Source organism: Ursus americanus, chromosome 37 (assembly GCF_024610735.1).
Source record: "Ursus americanus isolate L20-20 chromosome 37, mUrsAme1.1.p, whole genome shotgun sequence".
NCBI classification, from domain to species: Eukaryota; Metazoa; Chordata; class Mammalia; order Carnivora; family Ursidae; genus Ursus; species Ursus americanus.
The window spans coordinates 9,743,285-9,768,814 of record NC_142163.1 but is presented as its reverse complement, the minus strand read 5'-3'; the positions used below and the strand labels follow the sequence as shown (position 1 = coordinate 9,768,814).

The 25,530-nt window shown below is 33.9% G+C and overlaps 1 protein-coding gene across 1 annotated transcript; it reads right to left on the bottom strand.

Moving 5' to 3' along the window:
* Positions 1–212: 212 nt before the first annotated feature.
* On the bottom strand, positions 213–24,716 carry LOC123785088 (AP-1 complex subunit sigma-2-like). The gene is made up of 5 exons (XM_045786766.2): positions 24,444–24,716; positions 22,419–22,597; positions 14,734–14,842; positions 14,017–14,154; positions 213–1,733 (listed from the first exon to the last, which is right to left on the bottom strand). The coding sequence occupies exons 2-5, from the start codon at positions 22,595–22,597 to the stop codon at positions 1,686–1,688; spliced, it is 474 nt and encodes a 157-aa protein (XP_045642722.1). The 5' UTR covers positions 24,444–24,716; the 3' UTR covers positions 213–1,685.
* Between the last annotated feature and the right edge of the window lie 814 nt (positions 24,717–25,530).

The following is a 25,530-nucleotide window of genomic DNA, read 5'->3' as shown; positions in this document are numbered from 1 at the left end:
CTTACCTACCATAATTACCTTGGTTTTGATCTTTGGGTTTTATACTAATGGATAGTAGTATTGTCTCTAAAATTATCAGTGCATTTCTCTCTTATTAGAAGAAATTAGTGTTGGAAGAAAAGGGATAGGAATCAAATTCTCTTTCATTGTCTGGAATAATCCAAGTTATTCATTCAAAAAGAGAGTCAATTACATCAAAGTTTTAAAAGAGGCATTTATTGACTGAAAATAAATATGTAGACACACTTCTGATAGCAAAGAATTCACATTTTTTTAATGAACTTCAAGTGTATGGAAGATCCTTAAATTCCCACTTATCTTGTGTGTGCTTACAACAAACTCTATATTCCAACGGCAATGAGTATCTAACATTTTACTAAAAAAACCAAAAGTCTTTTTTAGCAAACTCTCCCTAGCTTTACAACTTTTGGAAAGACATAAAAACACAGAATGGTGTGTGTTAGACACCTAATTGGTAATGTGGCAAGGCAATGCTACATAGACTGAATATCAGCACTATCACAAGAACTATTAAATACATTGGAGCATATATAAGTCAAAGGGTAAACTGTGAAGACATGTTTACATATATACAAGAACTTTAAAAAGTGACAATGAAAGAATTATAGAACTTTTAAAAATATAGGCACTACTAATACTATTTTATCTCATTGAACTTTTTCTTGAGAGGTTGTGTTTTGTTTTGTTTTAAGCATTTTGATAACTAGGAAGGTGTCACATGCCACAGAAGGAAACTGCCCTATAGTATGCAGGACTTCTAGGTTCCAGGAGGGAAACAACAGGGGGCAAAATAAATTTGGGTGTAACAAGCACCCCCAAAGGAGCATTTTAGGCTTTAAATAATGACTTCTGTAACACTTTGTGGCACAAACAATGTGTTTTGTCAAAATAGTGTTATAAAGAATTCTTGACAACCATTCTACTTTTTCTTGGACCATCAAAACAATTAAGTGACCAAATGATTATGACCACAAAGAACCTTTCATAGTCATATGTCCTTGCCATAGAAAGAAAAAAAAAGGTACTATTATGAAACAATCTATCTTGCCCCAGGCTCAGAATCCCTAAGTCATAATATTTAATGTAAAATAACATTGCTCTAACAAAGTCACTTAAATTATGTAGAATTGGTAGTGTTATACATAACTTCCAATAAGTCTTTGGTATGTATACACATGTGTGTATATATAAACACACACTCTTTAAATCCTAACAGAATTAAAATTTCATTAATTTAATTTGCAACATATCCACCAATATATTCTGAAATGCTTCTCCGGTTTTTAGTTATAATACCAGCTTTCAAATTATAATTTCACAGTTTCCTTTTCCAAAAACAGTAATGTAATAAAAGCCTATCACCGAAATTTTAAATTTCATGTATATATGTCATTTAAGAGAATGGACTTTCAAACTAAAATAACCATAAAAGGTATCTTTTTTGTGTTCCATCAGTCTAATTCATACTTAAAGTAACTTATTTATTGGTAAACCAAAGTTCTCTCTGGGGAACAAAAAAATGTTTCTGTGTTTGAAGAAATGACAAGACAAGTGACAACACTGACAAAACATTATTTAACACTATTAGGTAACTTGGACAATTATAGCAATGATCATCTACACTGTGTGAAATGTCACAAGAAGTCATCAACAAGGGAAGAGAGTTATGTCAGTCCAATTTCTTCAAGAACACTACGTGGGGTTTCAGCTTCCTGTGGAGGGAAAATGTGAGACTGGTAAGGAAAGGCTTAAAAGAGTGAAACTGACACGGAAGGATATACATATTTTAGAGAATAAAGAAAGCAAAATGGAAAACAACCTTAAAAATTAAAACTCCTCAGGAGCACTCTACTAGTGATAGCTAGTGGTTATTTAGGGTTTGGGTCCAAGACATCTGGGATCACAGAAAAATTATTTTCAGCATTAATTAAACACCTAATGATTACCCACCATACTCCTATAACACAAAATTGCAAACTGACCAGCAATTTCTGAAATCACTACCACTGATATATGCAGGAAAGATAAACTGTTAAAATTGAAATCCTCTTCTCCAAATTATAAGGAAAAAAACTTTCTATAAATCTTCAGAAGTTATTTTTCATGCTGTTTTTTGGTCACATAAAAAAATATATATATATTTAATTTTGTTAAATTAATTATTCACAGTTGGCAAAACTTCAAAAACAGTTACTGCCTCAAGTTTTTCAGAAGCAACCAATGGCAATGGAAGAGGCAACACAGACAATTAATGCTTTGGGACAAAAAAGGCCTATTAAACAATTGCTAGTCATTGTTAACTTTCAAAGAGGACAAAACAAAGCAGGAATATTAAGAAAATTTTTGAAAATTTTCTGCTCTGGCTGGTTTTGCACATTACAAAAAAAAAAAAAAAGGTACCAAGTAAGTCAAATTTCAGGTTTTACTACTAACAGTTTTTTTGTAATTTAAAGGTGAACTGTATGTTAATGGAAGAAAACAGTTTAATTTTGTAATATCCATCATATAAATACATAAACTTACTTTTGCATCCTAATCACAGTATAGCACAAAACAAAGAAAATACAAATTATATAAAACTACAAATTGTTAAAACATTAGATTTAATGTGTTTAGAGCACTAAATATTGTAATCTTATTAATCTGCTTAACTGTATGGTCTGTTTCCTTATGTGGAAAACAAAAACAGTACTTACCTCATGCATTGAGATTATCAAATAAAATAATCCTAATAGCTTACTGAAAGCATAAGTAACTAACACATATTTTGTATGTATTATGTATCATATATAGAAAAGAAAATGTTATTAAAAACCTACACAATTCAAACCATTGTTGATTGTTCAAGGATCGGCTGTATATTTCTATAATACTAGAGTTTAGGGAAATACGTTTCAAAGGCCTCTTTTAGTGGCAAACCACTTTGAATAACTTTTGAATTTGTTTAATTATAACTTAGACATTAAAATCTCTGGATATAAGCAATGAATTATTTGGTACTTTTCCTTTTATATGAAATATGAAGCATGTTTTAATAAAAGCACATACAATATTAAAGGTTTTAATATTCTATATTAAAGGTTTTAATATTCTATAGTATAAAACCATAATTAGAAAATCGTTGACTATAATAAAATGAGAAACTATATTACAAAACCAAAATTATATTTTGCTAAAAGTACTTAAACAGATTGACATATGTATTTTTAAGATTTTATTTACTTGAGAGATGAGAGACAGAAAGAGAATGAGTAGAGGGAGGCACAGAGGTAGAAGGAGTCTGATGAGGGGCTGGATCCCAGGACCCTGAGATCATGACATGATCCGAAGGCAGACACTTAACTGACTGAGCCCCCCAGATGCCCCAAAACAGACTGATTTTTTAACTCTATAAATAAGTTAGTAATAATATGTTTAAAGTGTTACTTACTACTGAGCGACATAACATTGTATATTTTCTGACACAGTTTTGAGATCCTAAAGAGAGACTGATACCATTATGTAGCAAAATATGATTCAATAAATGAGGCATAAAAAATCCTTGAAATTGCTAAGAAATGTTTACCTTAAACATTATATAACCTAGTATTCCAAGTCTTCATTTTCTTTAGTAAACGTTTTAATAATTGCAGATTTTAGTCTTACAAGGTTAACCAGAGATAGTTCATTATGATGAAATTCATGTAGTTTTATCTTTAAAAACATGTGTTTAAAAAGAAATATTCCTCAAATGTTCATAGGTCAAAATTTTTTCAATAAGAAATATGTCAACTGTGGGCAGGAATAAGCTATATGAATATCATATACATAATAAAAATAAAAAAAGAGTAGGATTGGAGGGCGCCTGGGTGGCACAGCGGTTAAGCGTCTGCCTTCGGCTCAGGGCGTGATCCCGGCATTATGGGATCGAGCCCCACATCAGGCTCCTCCACTGGGAGCCTGCTTCTTCCTCTCCCACTCCCCCTGCTTGTGTTCCCTCTCTCACTGGCTGTCTCTATCTCTGTCGAATAAATAAAATGTAAAAAAAAAAAAAGCAGGATTGGAGTTGCAGAGAGGGAAATATATAGTTATAAAGATACTGGATCTACACTGAGCTGACTGTATCTTCACTCTTAAGTAGGTCTTCGTAAGTATGTCAGCTCTTTATATTTCTGTTAAAAAGGTGAGTAGTTATTTAGCACAGCAGTTATTAGACTACTCGTAACGTTACAGAAAAAGAAATGGGCATGTTCTTACATAGCATACATTAAGTTGACAAGCAGTAAGACTTCTGCAACAGTGCACAGTAAAACAAAAACAAATTTTGCTTTTTTTTATGATTGAATATTTAACTTTAAAAGGATGCTCAAGAGTTCAGATTCATTTTTACTATTTCTAAATATATATCATGATACTCGTTCAAAATGATATCCTACCTCCCAAAAATCATGAAATACTTTATTAATGATATGGAAAGATTTTCAGTATAATCATCTGCTGAATACTCAGTTAACTGAAAATTCAACTAGAATACTTCAACCTGCCAGCTTCTCAGGATTCAGTTAAGCAGGATCTTATTACTGACTACCTTCATGAAAATTATTACATTGTAATAATGGTACATGTAATAATGTAATAAAATTACATCTTAATGTGATCATAAACTACAGATCACAGAGGAAAATTCTTCCCAAGGAAAAGTGCAAAAGTAGTTTCTTATCAATCATTTTAAATAGTAATGCAGATTTCTAACTATTAAACTCTGCTATGAGTTTAGTATGACAACAACAAAAGTCAAAAGAAACTTTGAAACTAAGGATATTACTTTAGGAAAATAAACAAAATACTTCACAGATTTTAAAGAATTCCCCCAAATAGATGTATTAGATGCCAATGCCCACAAATTTAAAAACATGTGTCTCATATCCATAGGAAAAAGGAACACCTTTTTACTGACCCTTACAAGAATCCATGGATAAACTTCTAGCAATACAAGAAACCCTTAACATTAAGACAAAATTATGTACTTTTTTTTCCCAGGGAGAGGGTCCTTGGCCCTTCAGACTCTCAAAGGGATTATACCTCTCATGCAAAATACCTGTAACACCCAAAGCTAAACTATTAATTTTAAAAAGCCGTGCATATTAAGTATTCTTAATGTATTTCATTATAATATTTAACCACAAACATGGTATGAAATTATGTAAAGTATTCTTTAAAAAATCTAGATACATTTCAACTTAAATTATAGAACCATAAATGGAGAAAAGCCAGTTAAATAGTAATGCTTAGTATACTCCCAAACATTTTAAAGAGATATTTCCCTTACCTCTTCCTTTTTCCACTTAGATTAAAATTATAATGGAATGAAACTGTAAGTTAAGTTAAACACAAACATAATTCATTCTCTTACAAAAGATCTTACTTTCTGGGGAGGAATCTATTTGTGCCATTAGTGATTCATATTATTTTATGAATAAATATTTTTCCAATGAAATTCTGCATCTATTTCAATATTCTCTTTATAAAAGTTCCGTTATAAGCTCAGATGAGAACACATTAGGGTAAAATTTCCAATGAAAATACTAATTTACAGGGAAAAATTTCCAACAAAAATAACAACTGGGCAAAATTCCCAATTAAAGTATTAATTACATTAACAATTTAATGAAATATTTGGGGCTATCTTTTGTGATACAAGTAGACTTTTCAGGTAATACTAAAACATAAATGGCAAACTTGACAAAATTATAAATAGAAAGAGACTTCATATATCCCACTAGTTTTTAAATTTTTAATCTGTGTTTCTGTGACTGGCTTATTTCACTTATCCTAATGTCCTCAAGGTTAGTTGTGCTGTTGCATATTGAGAACTTCCTTCTTTTTTAAGGTTAAATATTCCTTTGTATGTATATGCCACATTTTCTTTACCCATTCATCTACCGATGAAAATTTAGGATGCTTCCTCATCTTAGCTATTATGAATAGTGCTTCTTTTTTGGATAGAGACACAGAAGTGGGATTGCTGGATCATATGATAGTTCTACTATTAATATTTTGTAGAACCTCCATATAATTTTGCAAAGTAACTGTACATTTAGCATTCCCATTGAGTGTATAGGGGTCCAATTTCCATAGCTTCACATCATCACCTGTTAGATTCTGCTTTTTGATACTAGCCATCCTACTCTATATAAGGTTGTGTGTCACTGTGCTTTTCAGTTCTGATGAGTACTGTGATATTATGCATCTTTTCATATACTTGTTGCCCATTCCTATGTTTTCTTTTGAGAAAGGTCTACCAAGTCCTTTGCCCATTTTTAAAATCAGTTTTTTATTGAGTTGTTAAGAATTCTTTTTTTTTTTTTAAAGATTTTATTTATTTATTTGACAGAGATAGAGACAGCCAGCGAGAGAGGGAACACAAGCAGGGGGAGTGGAAGAGGAAGAAGCAGGCTCCTAGCGGAGGAGCCTGATGTGGGGCTCGATCCCAGAACGCCGGGATCACGCCCTGAGCCGAAGGCAGGCGCTTAACCGCTGTGCCACCCAGGCGCCCCTATTGAGTTGTTAAGAATTCTTGATATATTTTGGATATTAACTCATTATCCAAAGTCTCAAAATACTAAAAGAGATTTATTATGAAAGAGAATAAACAATCCTAATCAACACTTACAAAATGTGATAGTCACAGCCATCCCTACAACTACATAAATGAGTAGATCTTTTTGCTTTAGGCAAGGATTGGTAATAAGCCACAGTATTCCTTACAGACAATTATTATTCTACTAAAACAAAAAATTAACATTAATCAACTATGAAGGCCATTCTCCTTTAGGAGGGAGAAAAACCCTCTTCACTGAAAGAAAAAACAACCTAAAAGCAATCTCTAAAAGACTCTGCCCAAAATAGTACCTTAATGACATTTAAATATTTAAGATCGATTTTTAGTTAAAGGATATATAAGCCCCACAATTAACCAACTCATTTTGTTCTCTCACATATCAAGAAAATATTATAGTGGGGTAAGTATAAATTTAGTATTTTGGGTCTTCATGACATTAATACATCTTGGGAGTCAAAAAAAGAAAATTAAGAAATTAGGGCACGATAGCAGCAAAATGTGTAGGCAGTGCCAACCTGTCATTACCCAAAGAAACATCAAAAAACAAGCTGAACTATCAAAAACCAATTTTTCCAGGATGTTGGAAACAAGTAAAGTTTACAGGAACTAAGTAAATTCTGAATGAAGAAAAAGGTAACTTGAAAACGGTAGGAAAGCTTTGTAGCATTTTCTATGCTCCCACCCACTCCCTATAGGGCACAGTGGCAGTTCTGAAGTACAGATAGGCATGTTCTTATGTAGGACCCTGATCTCTGGCTCTGGAAGGAGTAAAGAACTTATTTGTAAAGACTGCCTATATCTGCACTAAACTGTCTGCAGGCTCTCTGAAGAACTGACTTAAGGCACTCAGCTCTTTCATACAGCAAAAGGGCTTTAATATACACTTAAGACAAAAACAATATAAAGCAAATTAATTGCATGTGCTTGGGGCAAAAGTAAGACCTACAACTGACTAGTAAGGGAAAGCTATACAAGATTCCTTGGGAAACTGAGACTATTGCAAAACAGAAGAGAAGAAAACATTTCCTAACTTACATTATGAAACCACCATTATTCTGATCCAAAGCCAAATAAAGACATCTTGAGAGGGACAAAGGAGAGACAGTGAACTAGAAAGCTCCAGACTTTTGTTCTTACTTTAATACATCAAAAAACAATAGCACAAACCAAAGTATCACTGAGAACTCTAAGACCTGCAACAACTAAGCAAACACTGAAATAACCAAAAGCTGAACTGAAATAGTATGAAATTTCATGACATCTTCACTTTACCCTTAACCTACATGTTTCCCCAGCACAGCTAAAACCAGTACTAACCCCAGTAGAGACAAAGCCACCCAATTTCTGGTCCTCCCTTGAGTTAGAAGAAAAAATACTGAACTTGTTTGCAACATTCTGGTTTGTATGAGGTTACTCCAGGGAATGGTATTTGCTCACGTAACTCAAAATGATGATGGGAAGGCTGGCATAATTTGAGTATCAAGTTGGAGGGTATTTACATATGGCAGGTGCCATGATGTGTGAGGAGTTGCAGGGATGCTGCAGACCTACGGGTGCCTGGAGATTAGAGGCAGAAACAGAATAGAAAGCACAAAGAACTAGAAGAAGAGAGAGAGAGAGAGAGAATCCCAAGCAGGTTCCTCACCCAATGCACAGCCCACAGGGCTCAATCTTACAACCCTGAGATCATGACTTGAACTGAAATCAACAGTCAGATACCTAACCAACTGAGCCACTCAGGCACCCCCATTTACATTTTCCAAGTAATTACTTTGAGGAAAAATTACTGTTGCCACTCTATGTTATCAGAGTGAAGCTCAATAAGGAAATTTAGGACTTGAACAATAAATACTACGAGACAAGTGGACTTAAAAGACAAAGACAAGAATACTGCACCCAGCAGTATTTATCATGAATATGTATTCTTCTCTAGTGCACATGAGATCATATATTAGATCACCAAACAAGTCTTAAGATATTTGAGATTATCTTTTCCTGACACAATGAATCAAACTAGAAATCAATAGCTGAAGGAAATCAGAAAAACCCACAAATAAATCCACAAAATTAAATGACATAATCGTAAATACCCAATGGGTCAAAGAGGAAATCAAAGAAATTAGAAAGTATCTTGAGAGGAAAAAAATAAAATCATAACATACAAAACTTATGGGATAACTTCTTGGCAATGTTAAAATTCTTGTTTTTGCTATAAATTTCCATTAAAAAAGATAAAAGATCTCAAAACCAACAAGCTAAACTTACTCCTTACAGAACAGGGAAAAGAACAAACTAAAACCCACAGCTAGGAAAAGGGAGAAAGATAGTAGATTTATAGCATACAGAACATAGAGAATGGAAAAATGCACAAAATCAAAGAAACCAAAAGTCTGGTTTTTGAAAAGACCAAAACTGATAATCCCTGAAACTACTAACATAGTATATGTTAAGTAAATTGAATTTAAATAAACAATTTAAAAGAACTGACAAACCTTTAACTATATTGACTAAAAAAACCCCAAAAGATTCACATCCCTAAAATCAAATCAAAAAGGTTATTATAGCTGATTTTTTACAAAAATTTAAAAAAAATTGTAAGAGAATACTATGAAGAACTGTGTGCCAAAAGAACTGGATAACCAGATGAGGTGCATATATTCCTAGAAACACAACCTATAATGAGTTATAAAGAAATAAAAAATCTGAACAGATCCATAGCTAATAAGAAGACTGAATCAGGAATCAAAACTTCCCAACCAAGAAAAGTAACCCCAGTACCTGATGTCTTCATCGGTGAGTTATACAAAACATTTAAAGAAGAACTGACACCAATTTTCTTCATACTATTCAATAAAATTGAAAAGCAAAAAACACTTCCAAAATTATTTTGTTAAGCCAGTATTACTTTGATACCAAAGGCAAAGGCACTATAAGAAAACTAACAATGACTATCTATGATAAATACTGATTTTCAAATCCTTAACAAGTTAGTAACAAACATAATTTAAAGCAAAATAAAAAAAATTATATACCACAACCAAGTGTAATTTACTCCTAGAACATCAGGCTCATTCACCACATTAGTATCAATCAATATAAGAAGCCACACTGAAAGAAGTTCAGAGAAAAAACCCACATACTCATCTCCACTGCTGTACAAAAAGCACCTGAAAAATTTAATACCCTTTCATGATTAAAAAAGAAAAAACCCAAAAACACAACTCAACATTTCAGCAACAGAAGAATAAAAGTCCCATATATGAAAAGTCCACATTCATATCAGTGATGAAAAGTCTAAAAACTTTTTCTCTAAGATTAGGAAAAAGATAAGGGTCCTCCTCTCTCTACTTTTATTCAACATAGTCCTTAAAGTCCTAGCCAGAGCAATTAAAAAAAAGAATAAAAAAGCATCCAAATTAGAAAGAAAAAAGTAAAATTATGTCTGCTCTAACATCCATCTTATGTACAAAACCCTAAAAATTCCACACACAAAAATCAAATTGATAAAGTCAACAAAATTGCAAGATTAAAAAAAAATCAACAAACAAAAATCAGTTTTATTTACACACACTGGAAATGAATATCTCAAAAGTAACTTAAAAAAACAATCACATTGATAATAGCATCAGGAAAAGTAAAATACTTAGGAACAGACTAACCAACAAGAAGGTAAAGGACTTGTACACTGATAAATAAAAAACATTGCTAAAAGAAATGAAATAAAACACAAATGGAAAGACAGCCAGTGTTCACTAACTGGAAGACTTATTAATATTGTTAAGATGTCCATAACTACACAGTCATCCACAGATTCAATGCAATACCAATGGTGCTTTTGCAGAAATTGAAAAATCTATCTTAAAATTCATATAAAATTGCAAAGGACCAAACTATCTTAAAAAGCCAATCTTTAAAAGTGAAGATAATCTTGTAGAATGACAACAGTGGATATCTAGTATTTCCTGATTTCAAAACTTAACGTAAGGCTACCATAGTCAAAACAGTGTGGTTCTGGCATAAAAAGCCATACAGACCACATAGAACTGAGAACGCATAAATAAGGCTATCACACATCCGTGGCCAACTGATTTTTCATTGTTTTTATTAGTAATCTAATTATAAATTTTCTTAAACACTGCACTACATGCATTACAGAATGGGCATCACTTCCAAACAGTAAAATAATAGTCATATACACAGCTTCTAAGTAGCTTTCTTAGAAGCATCTTTATTACAAGTCTTTTTATTTCCCCCAATTTTATTAAGATATAATTGACATACATCACTGTATGAGTTTCAGATGTAGAGCATAAAGGTTTGACTTACATGTATTGTGAAATGATTATGTTTGGTTAATATCCATTATCATTTAGATACAATAAAAAGAAATAGCAACAAAAATTTCTCCTTGTAATAATATACCATAAGGTCTACTCTCTTAACTTTCCTATATATCATACAGCAGTGTTATAGTTATCATGCTGTACATTCTACCTCTAGTACTTATTTATCTTATAAATGGAAGTTTGTGCCTTTTGACCACCTTCCTCCAACTCCTCCTTCCTCCACCCTCAGTATATACAAATCTGATCTTTTTCCATGATTTTCCCCCATAGATTCCACATGTGAGATCTTTGTCTAACTTATTTTAATTAGCATAATGTCTCCAGTCCATCCACGCTGTCACCAATGACACGATTTCCTCATTTTTTATGACTCAATAATATATTCCATTATACCTATCTATTTACCTATCCACCTATCTCACAATTTCTTTTACCATTCATGCATCCATGGATATTTAGGGTTGTATTTCTATGTTCTATGGAGGCGCAGATAACTTTTCAAATTAGTGTTTTCATTTCTTTTGGATATATTCCCTGAAGTGGAACTGCTGGATATCATAGTTCTAATTTTAATCTTTTAGGGAATAACCAAACTGTTTTCCATGTGACTAAATTACAATGCCTCTAAAAGGGTACAACGGTTCCCTTTTCTTCACATCCTCACCAGTATTTGTTATCTTTTTGATGATGGCCAAGCATGGTATCTCATGATTTTGATTTGCATTTCCCTAACAATTGATGTTGAACATCTTTTCATGTACCTGTTGGCCAACTGATTTTTTGACAAGTGTGCCAATGACTAAATGATTAAAGAATAGTCTCAATATATGTTGCTGGATTCATTGGATTTCCACATGAAAAACGAGATCTAGATCCATTTTAAATCTTACTATGTATAAAAATTATATCAAAATGAACCACTGATATAAATATAAGAGCTAAAACCTTAACTCTTAGAGAAAAACACAGGTGTAAATCTGATAACCTTGGATATGGCAAGAGTTCCACAGGTATAACAGCACAATCATTACTAACAAAAGAAAAAGATAAACTGCACTTTGTCAAAATTAACACTTATATGCATAAAGGATAAAATCGACAAGGTCAAAAGTTAACATACAGAATTGGCAAAAACATCTGGAAATTCTATATTTGAAATGCATTTAACATTTTCCTTCCTCTCTTCCTTCAAGAGAATAGAGTGGTGAAGGAAGGGGGAGAGAAAGGGAAAGAGGATGTCAAGCAGACTCCCCACTGAGCGCAGAGCCTGACTTGTGGCTGGATCTCACAACCCTGAGATCATGACCTGACCAAAATCAAGAGTCAGATACTTAACTGACTGAGCCACCCAGGCACCCCTAATTTTCATAATATATAAAAAACGACTTCAGTTTAACCACAAAAAAACAAACAGACCAATTCAGAATGGCAAAGAACTTGGATTAACATTTTTCCAAAGAAGATATAAATTGTGAACAAGTACATGAAAAGATGCCCCAAATCAATCATTACTCATTATGGAAATACAAATCAAAAGTACAGTAGTTTACACCTACTAGAATGGTTAGAACAATAATAGCACCAACAACAACAAACAACTATTGGTTAAGAGTGAGAACAGACTGAAACCCTCATATTTTGCTGGTGGAAAATCACAAATGGAGCAGTTACCGTGAAAAACAATTTGACTATTCTTCAATAAGTTAAACACAGAATTACCATGTCTCACCAATTCTATTTTTAGGTACATACATACCCAAGAAAATTGAAAGCAGGCACAGACAGATACCTTTATACCCATGATCATAGCATATTATTCACAATATGCAAAAGCTACAAATGATCCAAGTGTCCATCAATGGATGAATGGACAAACACAGTATAACATATACATGTAACTGAATATTATTCAGCCATAATTCTGATGATAAAACATGGTTGAAGCTTGAGGACATTATGCTAATAAAAGACACAAAAGGACAATATGAGGTAAAACGGGCAGGTGAAAGAAAATGGAATAGAGACTACAGGAACTGGTAAGGCATAGTAGGCAGATGAGACTATTTTTAATGGTTGAGTGTTTCATTCAGTATGGGCACAGTAAAAAGTTCTGGAAACGGAGAGTGATGACGTTTGCACAATACTGTGAATGTAATTAGTGATACTGAATTATGCACTTCAAGAGTTAAAATGGTAAATTTTATTTTACATATACCTTGAGACAATAAAAAAAGTTACATTTTAAAAAAAATAAACGGATAGGCTGTACCTGATTTACCAAATCCTAACAACTATGAGAACTAATGGAAAAATATGAAGAAAATAAGGAAGCTCATTTCCCCAAAGGGGAAAAAAAAGAAAAAGAAAAAAAGCACCTAAGAAAACTCTAATCTGCTTTGCTACATTTACACCTAGGCATCAAGTGAAAATAAGGACCAATTGGGAAAGAAATGCCAGGCTCAATTATCCCGCCTAAAAAAAGAAGGTTTTCTTGAGAAAGTAAAAACAATACATAATATAAAGTTCTTGAAATATTAATGTTACGTTTGATTCCTTTCTCTCCCTTTTTTTTTAAAGTTTTATTTATTTATTAGACAGAGAGAGAGAGCCAGCGAGAGAGGGAACACAGCAGGGGAGTGGGAGAGGAAGAAGCAGGCTCCCAGTGGAGGAGCCTGATGTGGGGCTCGATCCCAGAATGCGGGGATCACGCCCTGAGCTGAAGGCAGACGCTTAACGACTGAGCCACCAGCGATCCCCTTTTTTTCTCTTCTTAAAGTAGTCCACCCACTAAAAATTAGGCTCTAATATTCTGAGTGCTAAAAATGGGCACAGAGAGACTTACTGACAGATCATTTTCAAAGTGAACAATCTACCCACAGATAACTGAGTTGATGTAACTGAACATGTTATAAGAAATAAACTGCACATGGACACTATATTCCAAATAGGTTTCTGAGTACTTTCTGAAGTATAAGGATGATGACCAAGGCTTCTCTAGCAACAGCAACCATGATACTCCTAGTAAAGAAGACTAGTAGAGTAGCTTACCTCCTGCAGTAGATCTGCCTGCTCAATTGCTTTTAGGACATTTTTCTTGGATGTCTCCTGAACTTCCCCCTCTAAAAGAAACTCATCCAAAATAAAATAAGCCTTCTCAAAATTAAAGATGATATCAAGTTCACACACCTAAAAAGCAAAAATAATAATAAGAAGAATAATGTTAAACTAAAGGAAGCAAATTTTGCTTATCCGCTATCAGTTGGTAAAATAAAACCTAACGCAAGTCAATAAATGTTAACTCCTTGTAAAATACCAATTATACTAGTCTAAGCATCACTGACTTCCTTTTCAAATTTGCAGTACCTGAAAACATGTCTATGAGTTCAATAAAATTTGATTTTGCATGTTTCCTGCAAAAATTTTCTACCTTTACAACTAATTTTTCAGTGCTTACTTAAAAGGTAAATGTAACTGCTATCCAAATCTAAATTACATACTTAACATTTTCAAAACATTAAAATATATGCAGTTGAACTCCTTCTAATTTCACTATCTTAAATCTTATTTTTAGTACTAATAAAATGAATAGGTCTCTAGGGGAAAGGAATTTGACAGTTAACTGACAACTCACACTTATAGGAAGCTGAGTCATTCTTTACCTCTCACGAACAGTAACATTTAAATAGAATCCATAAAACAAATAATAAACTCATCATGAAGGTTAAAAAATTACTATGGCATTCAATTTCTTACAATACTACTCACACTGCCAAAATATTTGTCAAGTAATTCCACATAACGATGAATTACTTCCAAAGTAATCAGTTCATTTTCCTGATCCTCAATAGCACAGCAAAAATACAAGCTAGCATATCTGCAACAAAATATAAATGTGGGATAAAATTTTATCCTGTACTTATGTTTTGTAAATACATTTTTACACACTATTGTGAAAACCCCAGACTTACACATTTTCTTCTAATAGTGCAGATTATTTTTCTTCTAGACTAAAAAAATAATAAATGCTTCTAAGAGAAATTCTTTAAAGTACCCTCAAGGAACAAGAAGAAACATCATTCAATCACATAAGCTAGAAAGGGTAACATATTTTGCTATTCCTTCTTTCAGGCTCCTTTATATGAGTATTTTGAAATACAGCTGATCCAGGTTTTTTCTTGAGTTCAGTTAGTTAAGACAAAATACACTTCATGGTTAATTAAAAGCACAAGTAAGCAAAGAATAAAATGAAGGATTTATTGAAGATATTGTCATTCAAACCATCAGAATAACCCTAAACACAAAACATGGCTTAGTTAAGTAAGGGGCCCAGGGATAGTAATATAATAAAGATTTCACTCAAAGACACAAACTTTACATAAAATAATAAAAGAGGAAAGAAACTGCAGTAATGCAATAAGAGCACTGTGTGGTTTTAGTTCTTTTGCCTACTATCCCTTCCCCAGGTTGAAGGCAGCCCACGTTTCTGGTGCTGCCTGTTAATGCTAAAAAGTGCAATAGGTACTATATTCACAAAGAACTGTGCAATGTGCTACCACCACTCTGGTGGTTTCCTCAAACAGTAAGAAATGATGTGTCTATTCTCCCAGCTGTGAGCATTCACAGGATTGGGATAATTTCACAGGTAGCTTTTGCCCAAAGCATTTAGAGGTAAAATTATTGGCTGCAGCAACAATGGGCCGGAGATAATAGTTCGGAGAAGTAATAGCAAGAAAAACCTAAAAGCTTGTGAAACAAGAGACTGGGAAAGGAGACATGTTGGGGAAACAGAGTTTTTAAGATTCCTGGGGTATTCTGGGTAGTTTAGAACATCACATGTTTGTTCATGGCTGGACGCATGCTCTGAAAAAGTCTGGGCAGACACTAGAGAATACTTGAAGAAATGGCCAAAAACTTTTCAAATGTGATGAAAGAAATGAATTTACATATTCAATATTCTCTATCAATTCCACACAGAAAAGTTCAAAGAGATCTATACTGAAACAGATTATATTCAACTTGCCAAAAAACAAAAACATAATCTTGAAAGCATCAAGAGGGAAGAAACTCATCAAGTACATAGATCCTCAGTAATATTAAGTGCTGACTGCTATTCAAAAACTATAGAAGCCAGCAATAGCATTACATATGTAAAGTGCAAAAAGCAACAACAAGAACAACAGCGCCAACCAAGAAACTAGAGAATCCTGGTTACTAAAATCTGAAATACAAGTGGGAACATTACTACTAACTTTCAGAAATAAAAAACGAGTCTATCCAAACACTAAAAACAACTGAATACCAACAAATTAGACGATCTAGACAAAATGGAAAATTCAAAGGAATACGCAAAGTGCCAAATGACTAAAGAAACAGAAAATCTGAATAAATTTTTGCAAGTAAAGAGACTGAACTGGTAGGCAAAACCTCCCAACAATGAAATGCCCATGATCAAACTGCTTCAAACATAAATAAATCCTATTACATTTACAGAACAATTAAGAATAATCTTTAAATTCTCCCCCAAACAGACAGGAGGAATTGAACTTATTTGGGGATGCCAAATATCAAAGCAAAGCTAGATAAAGATTTCACAAGAAAACCACAGAACAATATGATTTATAAATACAAATATAGAACTCCACAACAGAATAACAAGCTGAATCCATCAATATGCTAAAAGGACTATACATTATGACCAGGTATGGCTTCCAAAAATTCAAGGGTGGTCAACATACAGGGAAAAAAATTGTTATAATACACTACAGTAAGAGAATGAAAGATAACAAACATGTAATCATTTCAAGTGATGCACAAAGCATCCAAAATCCAGCACGTTTTTATAAGTAATAGGCAAAGGACTTGAGTTGACCTTTCTCCACAGAAGATAAACAAATGACCAAAAAGCACAAGAAGATACTCAATATCATTAGTCATTAAAAAAATGCTAATTGAAACCACGATATCACTTCACACTCACCAGGATGGCTATAATAAAGGAAAAAGGCCAAGTAAGTACTGGCAAGGTTACAGAGAAATTCGAACCCTTCCTGTACATTTATATATATATATTTTTAGGGGGGATGCGTAGAGGGCAAGGGGGGGGGGGAGAGAGAGAGAGAAAGAGAGAGAGAGAGAGGGAGAGAGGGAGAAGATCTTCAAGGAGACTCCCCACTGAGTACAGAGACTGACGTGGGACTCCTTCTCTCGACCTTGAGATCATGACCTGAGCTGAAATCAAGAATCTGACATTTAACCGACTAAGCTACCGATGTACCCCAGAATTCTTGTAAATATCTAGTGGGAATGAAAACTATTAAAGCCATTGCAGAAATAATCTGGCAGAACTTCATAAAGATAACACAAAGTTATCTTATGACTCAGTAATTCCACTCCTAGCTCTCACAGCAAAAGAACTGAAAACAGTCAAGAAAATACTTGTACATGAACATTCATAGTAGCACTATTCACAACTGCCAAAAATTAGAAACAATTCAAATGTCAACCAACAGATGAACAAATAAACAATGTAGTAAATTCATACATGGAATATTATGCAATCATAAAAAGGTCTGAAGAACTGATATGTGCTGTGGCATGGTCAAATCTTGAAAACATTATTTTAAATGAAAAAAGTAATATGCAAAAGGCCCATATCACATAATTCCATTTACCTGAAATGTCCAGAAAATAAATCTACATAGAAAGATTAGTGTCACAGGGAAATGGGCAGAAATAAATATATAATCACTGCTAATATGTATGAGGTTTCTTTGGTGATAAAGAAAATAGAGGTGATATAGATGATAATTGCACAACTCTGTAAATATAGTAAAAATAATGGATAATGTAAGACACATTACAGTTTATGTGATTTTATATCAACTTAGGAAAACACAATAGGATATCATTTTATACCTAACAGAATTGTTATAATAAAAAATGACAGATAACAGCATCTGTTGGTATAGGTGAGGAGAAATTGGAATCCTTACAACCTGTTACTAGAAATGTAAAACTGTACATACACTTTGGAAAACAGTTTAGCAGTTCCTCAAAGGAACTGTTACTTTATGACCCAGGAATTCTACTCCTAGGTATAATCATTAAGAGAAATAAAAACACTGGTCTATAAATAGTTTGTACACAAATGCTCAGTTTACCTATAATTCCCCCAAATTAAAAACAACTTAAATGTCCATTAACTAATTATTGAATAAAATGTTGCCTATTCATAGAATATATGTGACAATGAAAAGAAATAAAATACTAATACATGCTACAATAAATCTTTGAAATGTAATGTTAAGTTAAAGAAGTTAGTGACATGTTTTAGGACCACGTGGGTGGGGTCCACTTACATGAAATATGTACAACAGTCAAATCTATAATGCTCAAATCGATTAGTTGCATAAGCCCAGAAGAATAGATTTTGGGTAGTGTGGCAGCTAAGAGCTACATGGTTTTTTTGGGAGGGGTACTGGAAATGTCCTAAATTGATCACACTGGATGCCCAGCTCTGTGAATATACTAAATATATTTAGTATTATACACTTTGAATGGCTGAATTATCTGATATGCTAGTTACATCTAAATAAAATTGTTGAAGGAAAAAAAGAGAACAGTAAGAAATTATCTGGGTTATTTTTAATACAGGGAATTTAAGCTTATGTTAATTATTAGCTTTCAAAAAACCTTTGAAAGTATCTATTCATATATTCAAAACACTTGACTTCTCACTCAGCTAAATATCGGTAGATTGTCCATGAATATAGCTACCTACTGGTATATTAATAAAAGTTGTTTTGTTATTCAAGAAAATCTGTCCAGTAATATTATTTAACAAATTCTCAAAATGATAATTTGTACATATGTTTATTTTCTAGTAAATATAAATTGAGAGCCTCTTCCAAAAAAAAATTCAATATTCTGTCTTCAAGCAATCTCTAAGAACATTTTCTTTAGAGATGAGGAAACGAAGGGAAAATGCTAGTGGTAGAAACAGGGAATAAAAGGAATAAAACTGAAGTATCTAGATTTTCAATCTGTTTTTTTCCAACAGTATTGTCCTTAGTGCCTATCTTTCTTTCCCAAACAGGAAAACTCTGCATGAGACAGATTCAGGGTGAAGATTGTAGATGAGACAGAACACAGTATGTAAGTTAGTGAAGATATGAAGACCACTTGTTGATCTGAACAGCAAAATATCAGCATTTCTCTGATGCTCAAAGGTAATTCTCTTGCTTAGAAGATCCTTCCTCTTCCAGTTGGGCTAGAGAAAACAGATCACCTGTTTATATCAACAAAAAATATTTCATTAAATATTAGCATCAATGACCCTTCAATACAAAACAGGGAGAGGGGATTTTAATAGGCACACTGATTATAAATGATACAAAACTTTTTCATGTGAATTTCCCCTCAATTCAAGTTATCAGTCACAATAAATTATCTGCTATAGCTATTAAAAGAAAGGAAGGGACAGGCTGATTGATATGTGTTCTCCTTTCATCCATTTAACAGTCCTTCTCCTTCAACTACAGGAACTTTGACTCATGGGACTTACTCTCTTGAAGGTACTTTCAAATTTTCCCCTTTTAACAGGACTCCTCCCTGTAGGTATAAACAAGCTGAAGGTTCTCAATCCTTTTTGAAGCCCAGTCCTAGGAATATGGGCAGATACTATCTCATCTCTTCTCTCATGGCAAAGTTCCCCCAAAGAGTCTACATGTGCCTTTTGAATTTCTTCATTTCTTCATGTTGCATTTTACTACATGGAGAGTTCTTCCTCTACTACTCTACTGAAAATGTCTTGGGAAAAGGCATTTATGAATGTCCACTGTAAAATCTAATAGATTATTTCTTCATTTTAATTGAACTTTATCTGACATTTTGAGCCATATCTGAACTAGTAATCTTATTTTTAAATAAATTACCTTATTGATTGTATACTAGAAGAACAGCCTTGCCCAAAAAGACATCTGGGTTCTAGAAGATTATCTCTGATATCTAACATCTAATATCTAATTCCCTGCCTGATGAAAGTGTCTTTGTTTACCTAGAGGCCTTGGGCATACCACATAGTCTATGCTGAGAATCATTTATGGTGGGGATTCTGGGCCAAAATATATCAACTGAAGTTGGCCATTCAGTTACATTTATGTGACCAAGCAAACTCCAATAAAAACTAGTCACCAAGACTTCCCTGGTTGGAATGCTTCATATGCACTTTTAGACATTACAGCATAAAGAATGTCATAACTCCAGTGAGAGAAACCAATCAGAAAGTTCAAGCTTGGAACTCTTTTGAACTGTATACTATGCTCCTCTTTTCTTGGCTTACTGTAATCTGGATCTTTTCCCCATAGTAACCACGAATATACTACTTTTTCAGTAAGTTTTGTGAATTATGATAAAATTGACTTATAGTGAGTTTTGACCAAAGGGCAGTCTTAGGAATCCCTGATTTTACATATGGTGTCAGATATGATGATTATCTTGGGGAGAATGGGAGTTTACACTGATTATATACTCATTGTCTTTGGTTTTTATTCCACTCCGGAGGTATTTTCTTTTATTCCTTTGTCAAATACTTGAACGCTGCTAATTAACAATTTATATCAAAAATTTCAACAGACTTTTCAGCACACTCACTCTGTCAGAGAACGAAATGCTGGCAAATGCAAGTCACACAGGCATCACAAACCATTCAAAAAATGAGCCAGTTCTCTAGTTTATCATTTTTCTACTAAGCTGAACAAGAAATCACCCACTCCCCTCCCTCATTCAATGCCTTCCCTACTTCTATGAATAACCAAGTCTTATAAAATTTACCATTATTAGAGCTTTCCCTTCCACGTGCTGAGGGCCACTATCTTTGTTCAGGACCTCATTATAATATCCTCTGTTAAATTATCTCTTAGGACTCAGTCTCTGAAGTACACAATTTCAATTCTTTTATTATTACAATGATCTTTTAAGAAATGTAAATCTGATCTCTCTTAACTGTGAGGTCTTTTTATCTCTATGATTAAGATTTGACTTTTAGTGGCTTGTCACTCACTCTTCAGACAAGACTCCTAATTCCTTCCTCGAATTTGAAGTTTGGTCAACTGCAACAGTTTTCTAACTGAGAAACGCTGCAGAAGACAGAAGCCAATTGGACAAAGGCACAGGTTCCCTATTCCTGATTTTACAATCACAGTTCCACTTCTACTTGTTCTACTTATTAAAGTTCTATCTGAACTAGGTGTCTCCTAGCTCTAAATTTCTATTATTTTCTATGATATTTTCTTAATAAACATTAAGATAAACACTGAACATTAAAAAAAAAACAGAAGATCAAATTCATTCTGTTAGGATTTAAACAATACTGTATGTTCTATAATCTCTATTTCTTCTCCTGTCATCATTCCAACAAAGATATCACCATTCATATCCAGAGTGGAATAAATGAAAGCAGTAAGAAAATCAAACTTCTATTTAATTTTCACTGAATCCATACTGATAGTTCCCTGTACATTCCCCACGTAAGAAACAAGTTTTTTACATACAAAAACTGTCTTGTCTTTACTTGAACTCATTAAGGTAGTTAATTACCTTTCTAGTTAATTAATAACTAGGAATGGGGAAAAAACAAAGTAAATGTGGCCCCAATGTTCTATGAAAGAAATTATATTTCTTTTAGCTTTCTTAGAAGTCTTTAAAATTGCATTTCAAATTTTTAAATCTTTAGACATTAATAAAGAATATGATATTTTTCCAATAATAATTAAGATAGCATTTTTTTTTTTTTTTGGTAACTTCAGTGTTGAAAGAAATCCATGAGATAGACTGTGAGATCAAATTTTAAAGAAGCTATCCTTGGAAAAATTGGTATTTATTCACACTTCTACCACTGCTTCATTTTACCTCAAATTAATAAACCTAACTAAAAACCATATCCTGTACACAAACATAAGTTACAAAATAAATGTATTTAAACAATTATATTAATGACTAGGTCTATCTATTCAAGATGTGTTTATAATTGATTAAGACTTGAAAATTCAGATAAAAGCCTTATCAGTATCAGTCATTACGGAGTCATAAGGAGAGGTGGAGTGGAGTGGGAGAATGCTTTATTACATTCTCTTATCTATTCTTATCTAAATTAGAGAACTGATGATTTCAAATATTGACCCTACATAACTTGCAAGAAAATGAATGAGTTCACTGAATTTTTCTAGAAGATAAAGATGAACATTATTTGTAAATTTAGTTAAAACTATTCCCCTGCTTTTAACATTTAATCTGGTAAAAAAAAAAAAGTTATTTTTAAAAACACAAGTTTCTATCTAAATAGGTTTATCAAAAATTTTACTATTTATAAATGTTCTGTCTCAAAAGTCTGCAATTCCACATTACAAATTTGATTTTGCTACTTCCAAATTTCTGATAAATAAAAATTATACCTTTTGTAAACAATCTTCAGATCTCGCCACTCATGAAAGCTGCACATTTTAGGTTTACGTGCTAAAATAGTTTGAACAATTTCCCTTGTGATTTTTTTCTTCTCTCTGTCTGATAGTGAGACATACCATTTCTGCAGTCGAAGCTTTCCCTGACGACTAAAAAGCAACATAAACTGCATCTGTTAAGATAAATAAAACCAAAGTTACATTTGATGTTTTCATTCAATAGAGTTAAGATTGCAAAATAAAGGACTTTGAAGAAAATGAAAATATGTAATTCTACAGAAAAATCTTCCCAACCTACTTTGGTCTGCTTAAATCTGGAAAGGAATGGAGAAAAAAAGAAAACCATTGCCTGTCGCAATCAACTTTACAACTTAAAAAACTATTTTCTATGTTTCCTGTACATTCCATACTCTACTTAAAACAAAAAAGAACTGTATACATCAATTGGCTTAGACAAATTTAAAAGAAAAAGAGACCCACAATTATCGACACTTGGGTCTTTCCACTTCCAGAAAGAATCCTATATACCTTCACTTAGAATGCTTTCTTCAGTTAATGCTAGCTAGCATATTTTAAGCAAATACTAAAAATCTAACATCAATGAAAAAACCGAAACCCATAAATACAGGTTTTTCTTGAAAAGCTAATTATTAGGTATCTATTTTCATCTCAGTTTTAAAAAAATATCCAACACAAATACGCATCCTGAAGAACTGAGTTGATACAATATAAGAATATATAAGCCTTTAAAAGCCAAAAGATGTCGATTCAGAAGCATTACACAAAATTCTTCATCCAAAATAATAAATAGCAGCTTCTACACATGGACTGGGTATTGAAATCTAGCAAATTTATGAGCTATTTCCTTTATATTTATTTAGAATCTAGAAAGCAATCTAATTTATCTTCATGTTTACTTTTTGAAGAAAGCCTCTTGTAATTCAACTGGCTGTACAAACCGCAAACAAAAAGTGCCATTTCTGCAAAGATTAAAGGCATAATTTACATAGGTAATTTTTTTCCACTTAGTGAAATTAATCTTAATTATTAAAAAAATTCTTTAATAGTGGTACTGGAAGTAAAACGCAAGCCTGATATTAATATTTGCCACATCATCTTAGATTTGAATAAGGGTGAATTTACACAACCAGAATAGAAAAAGAATGACTCCTAAATCTGCAAAGGCACTAAGAAATCTGCAGATTTCCATATAATCCAAGAAATATTAAGCAAACATTTGGAAATTTATGAAGCGACATTAAATACTGTGTTAACGACCCTAACCCATTTTATTTTCACTGATTTATTAGCAGAAAATACAAACGGTCGTAGATAACAATTCGCCTCCTAATATTGTACACAGCAGCTCTTAAAAGGAACAAGTAAGTGTCACTGGGCAATATATAAATGCAAAGCGGCTACCGGAATTTGGAAAAGAATGGAGCCCAAATTCAAGGATATTGAAATGCGGGTGGGGTGGGGATTTGCTTTGGAAAGGGTAGGTATATAGGTAAGACTGTTTGCAGCAGGGTTCCGGTATTCCCCACGTCCACACCACCGCTGCTAAATACAAATTTTCTACTAGAATGGGCAGGTACTTATTTGCAAGACACAGGTATTCACTACTCTCCTTGTTAAAAAAGCAATGGTTTTACTCTGCGGAAAAGGATAGGACCCCGGAACTCTGACTTTGGTATTAAACACACGAGCTCGGTCAAGAAGCTGGACGCACTACAATGCTCCCTGGCCCGGCTGTCTCCTATGATTCACCAATGATGGATGCCAGAGGAGGTAACAGGCAAGGTGCACAACAAAGCCATCAGCGGACACCAACGCAGTTCGTGAGTCTCTCCCAAATATTACACGGGAAATTTAATATGATTCCAGAACCAAAAATAACGGGTTAGGTCACATAGCGTCCGTCACTGGCTTTCGCATCCCCCGGGGTGACGCGGATAGAAAAAGTGCTCAACATTCGTTCACGGTCCCTGACACCCCACTTTGCCCCCCAGAACTTACGGCGGCCGTGGGCCGTGAGGTTTCCGGAACTTGTTCGGCCACACCCGTGGCAGTTGAGGGGAAGCCCCTGTCGCCGAACTAAGCAAGAGAAGCCGTGTTGCTGCGGGGAGGGACCCAGGCAGCGGAGGGAAGCCTTTGGCGACGAGGAGAGGGCTAGTCGACAGACCCCACCCTAGTGAGCGGAGGAGAGGAACCGAAGTTGCAGCGAGCGGAACGTGCTGGATGCAGCTCCGGTGTCACCAACTGCTCGGGAGCCTGCGCACCGACCTCACAATCGGAAGAAGCCAGAATAGCAACGAGGCGTGTCCCGGAAACAGCTTGCAAGAGTGAAGGGGGAGTGGCACGCCTGCGCATTTCTTTCTAAGGTGTCCCCGGAGGGAATTTGTTCTACGTAAGGTGGGAGGTTTGTGGAGCTTTGCAACTTTAGAGCCATTTTCAAGGGCCGGTAATTTGCAAAAAATCCAGGAACTTCTTCCCTTTGGGGATGGTAGGTGACAGGAGCTGCTATCCTGGGTGAAAGAACTCACCTTTCATGTAGTTACTGCCGGCAACTTTTTCTGCTACGTAAGTGCCTGAAACTCAAAATTATAAGCCTTTTTCTACCCGTGTATAGTGCTGTACATTTTGTCTCACATTTTTCTATGGCAGTCTTCTATGCATTGCTTCGCCCGTCCCGCCCGGTGGCAAAATAGTCTCTACTGACAACCCAAACAGCGGCTCATCTCGGCGGTAAATCCGGTTCCTTTCTACACTAGACACTGCCATACAGGCTCCCAGTCCAAGTTGGATGTGAATCCAGAAACTAAAAACTCTGTCCAAACGTAAAACAATCTCTTTTTCACCCACTTGTCCATTGCTTTCTATGTAGTAATCATTTTGACCACTAATTTTGTAACCGCAGCCTCATACACTATTTGGAAAAAAATTGAGAAACATCAATTGATTAACAAGGACCCTAAAATTATAGATTTGTTAAAACCCGTAAAACTCAGCGTAGTCCCTTGTAGCTAATGGGTGTTCTTTTTTCCGTCTTCTTTCTTCTTTTTTAATGGAAAATATACGATCCCTAAGTCTCACTTGTCTCCTA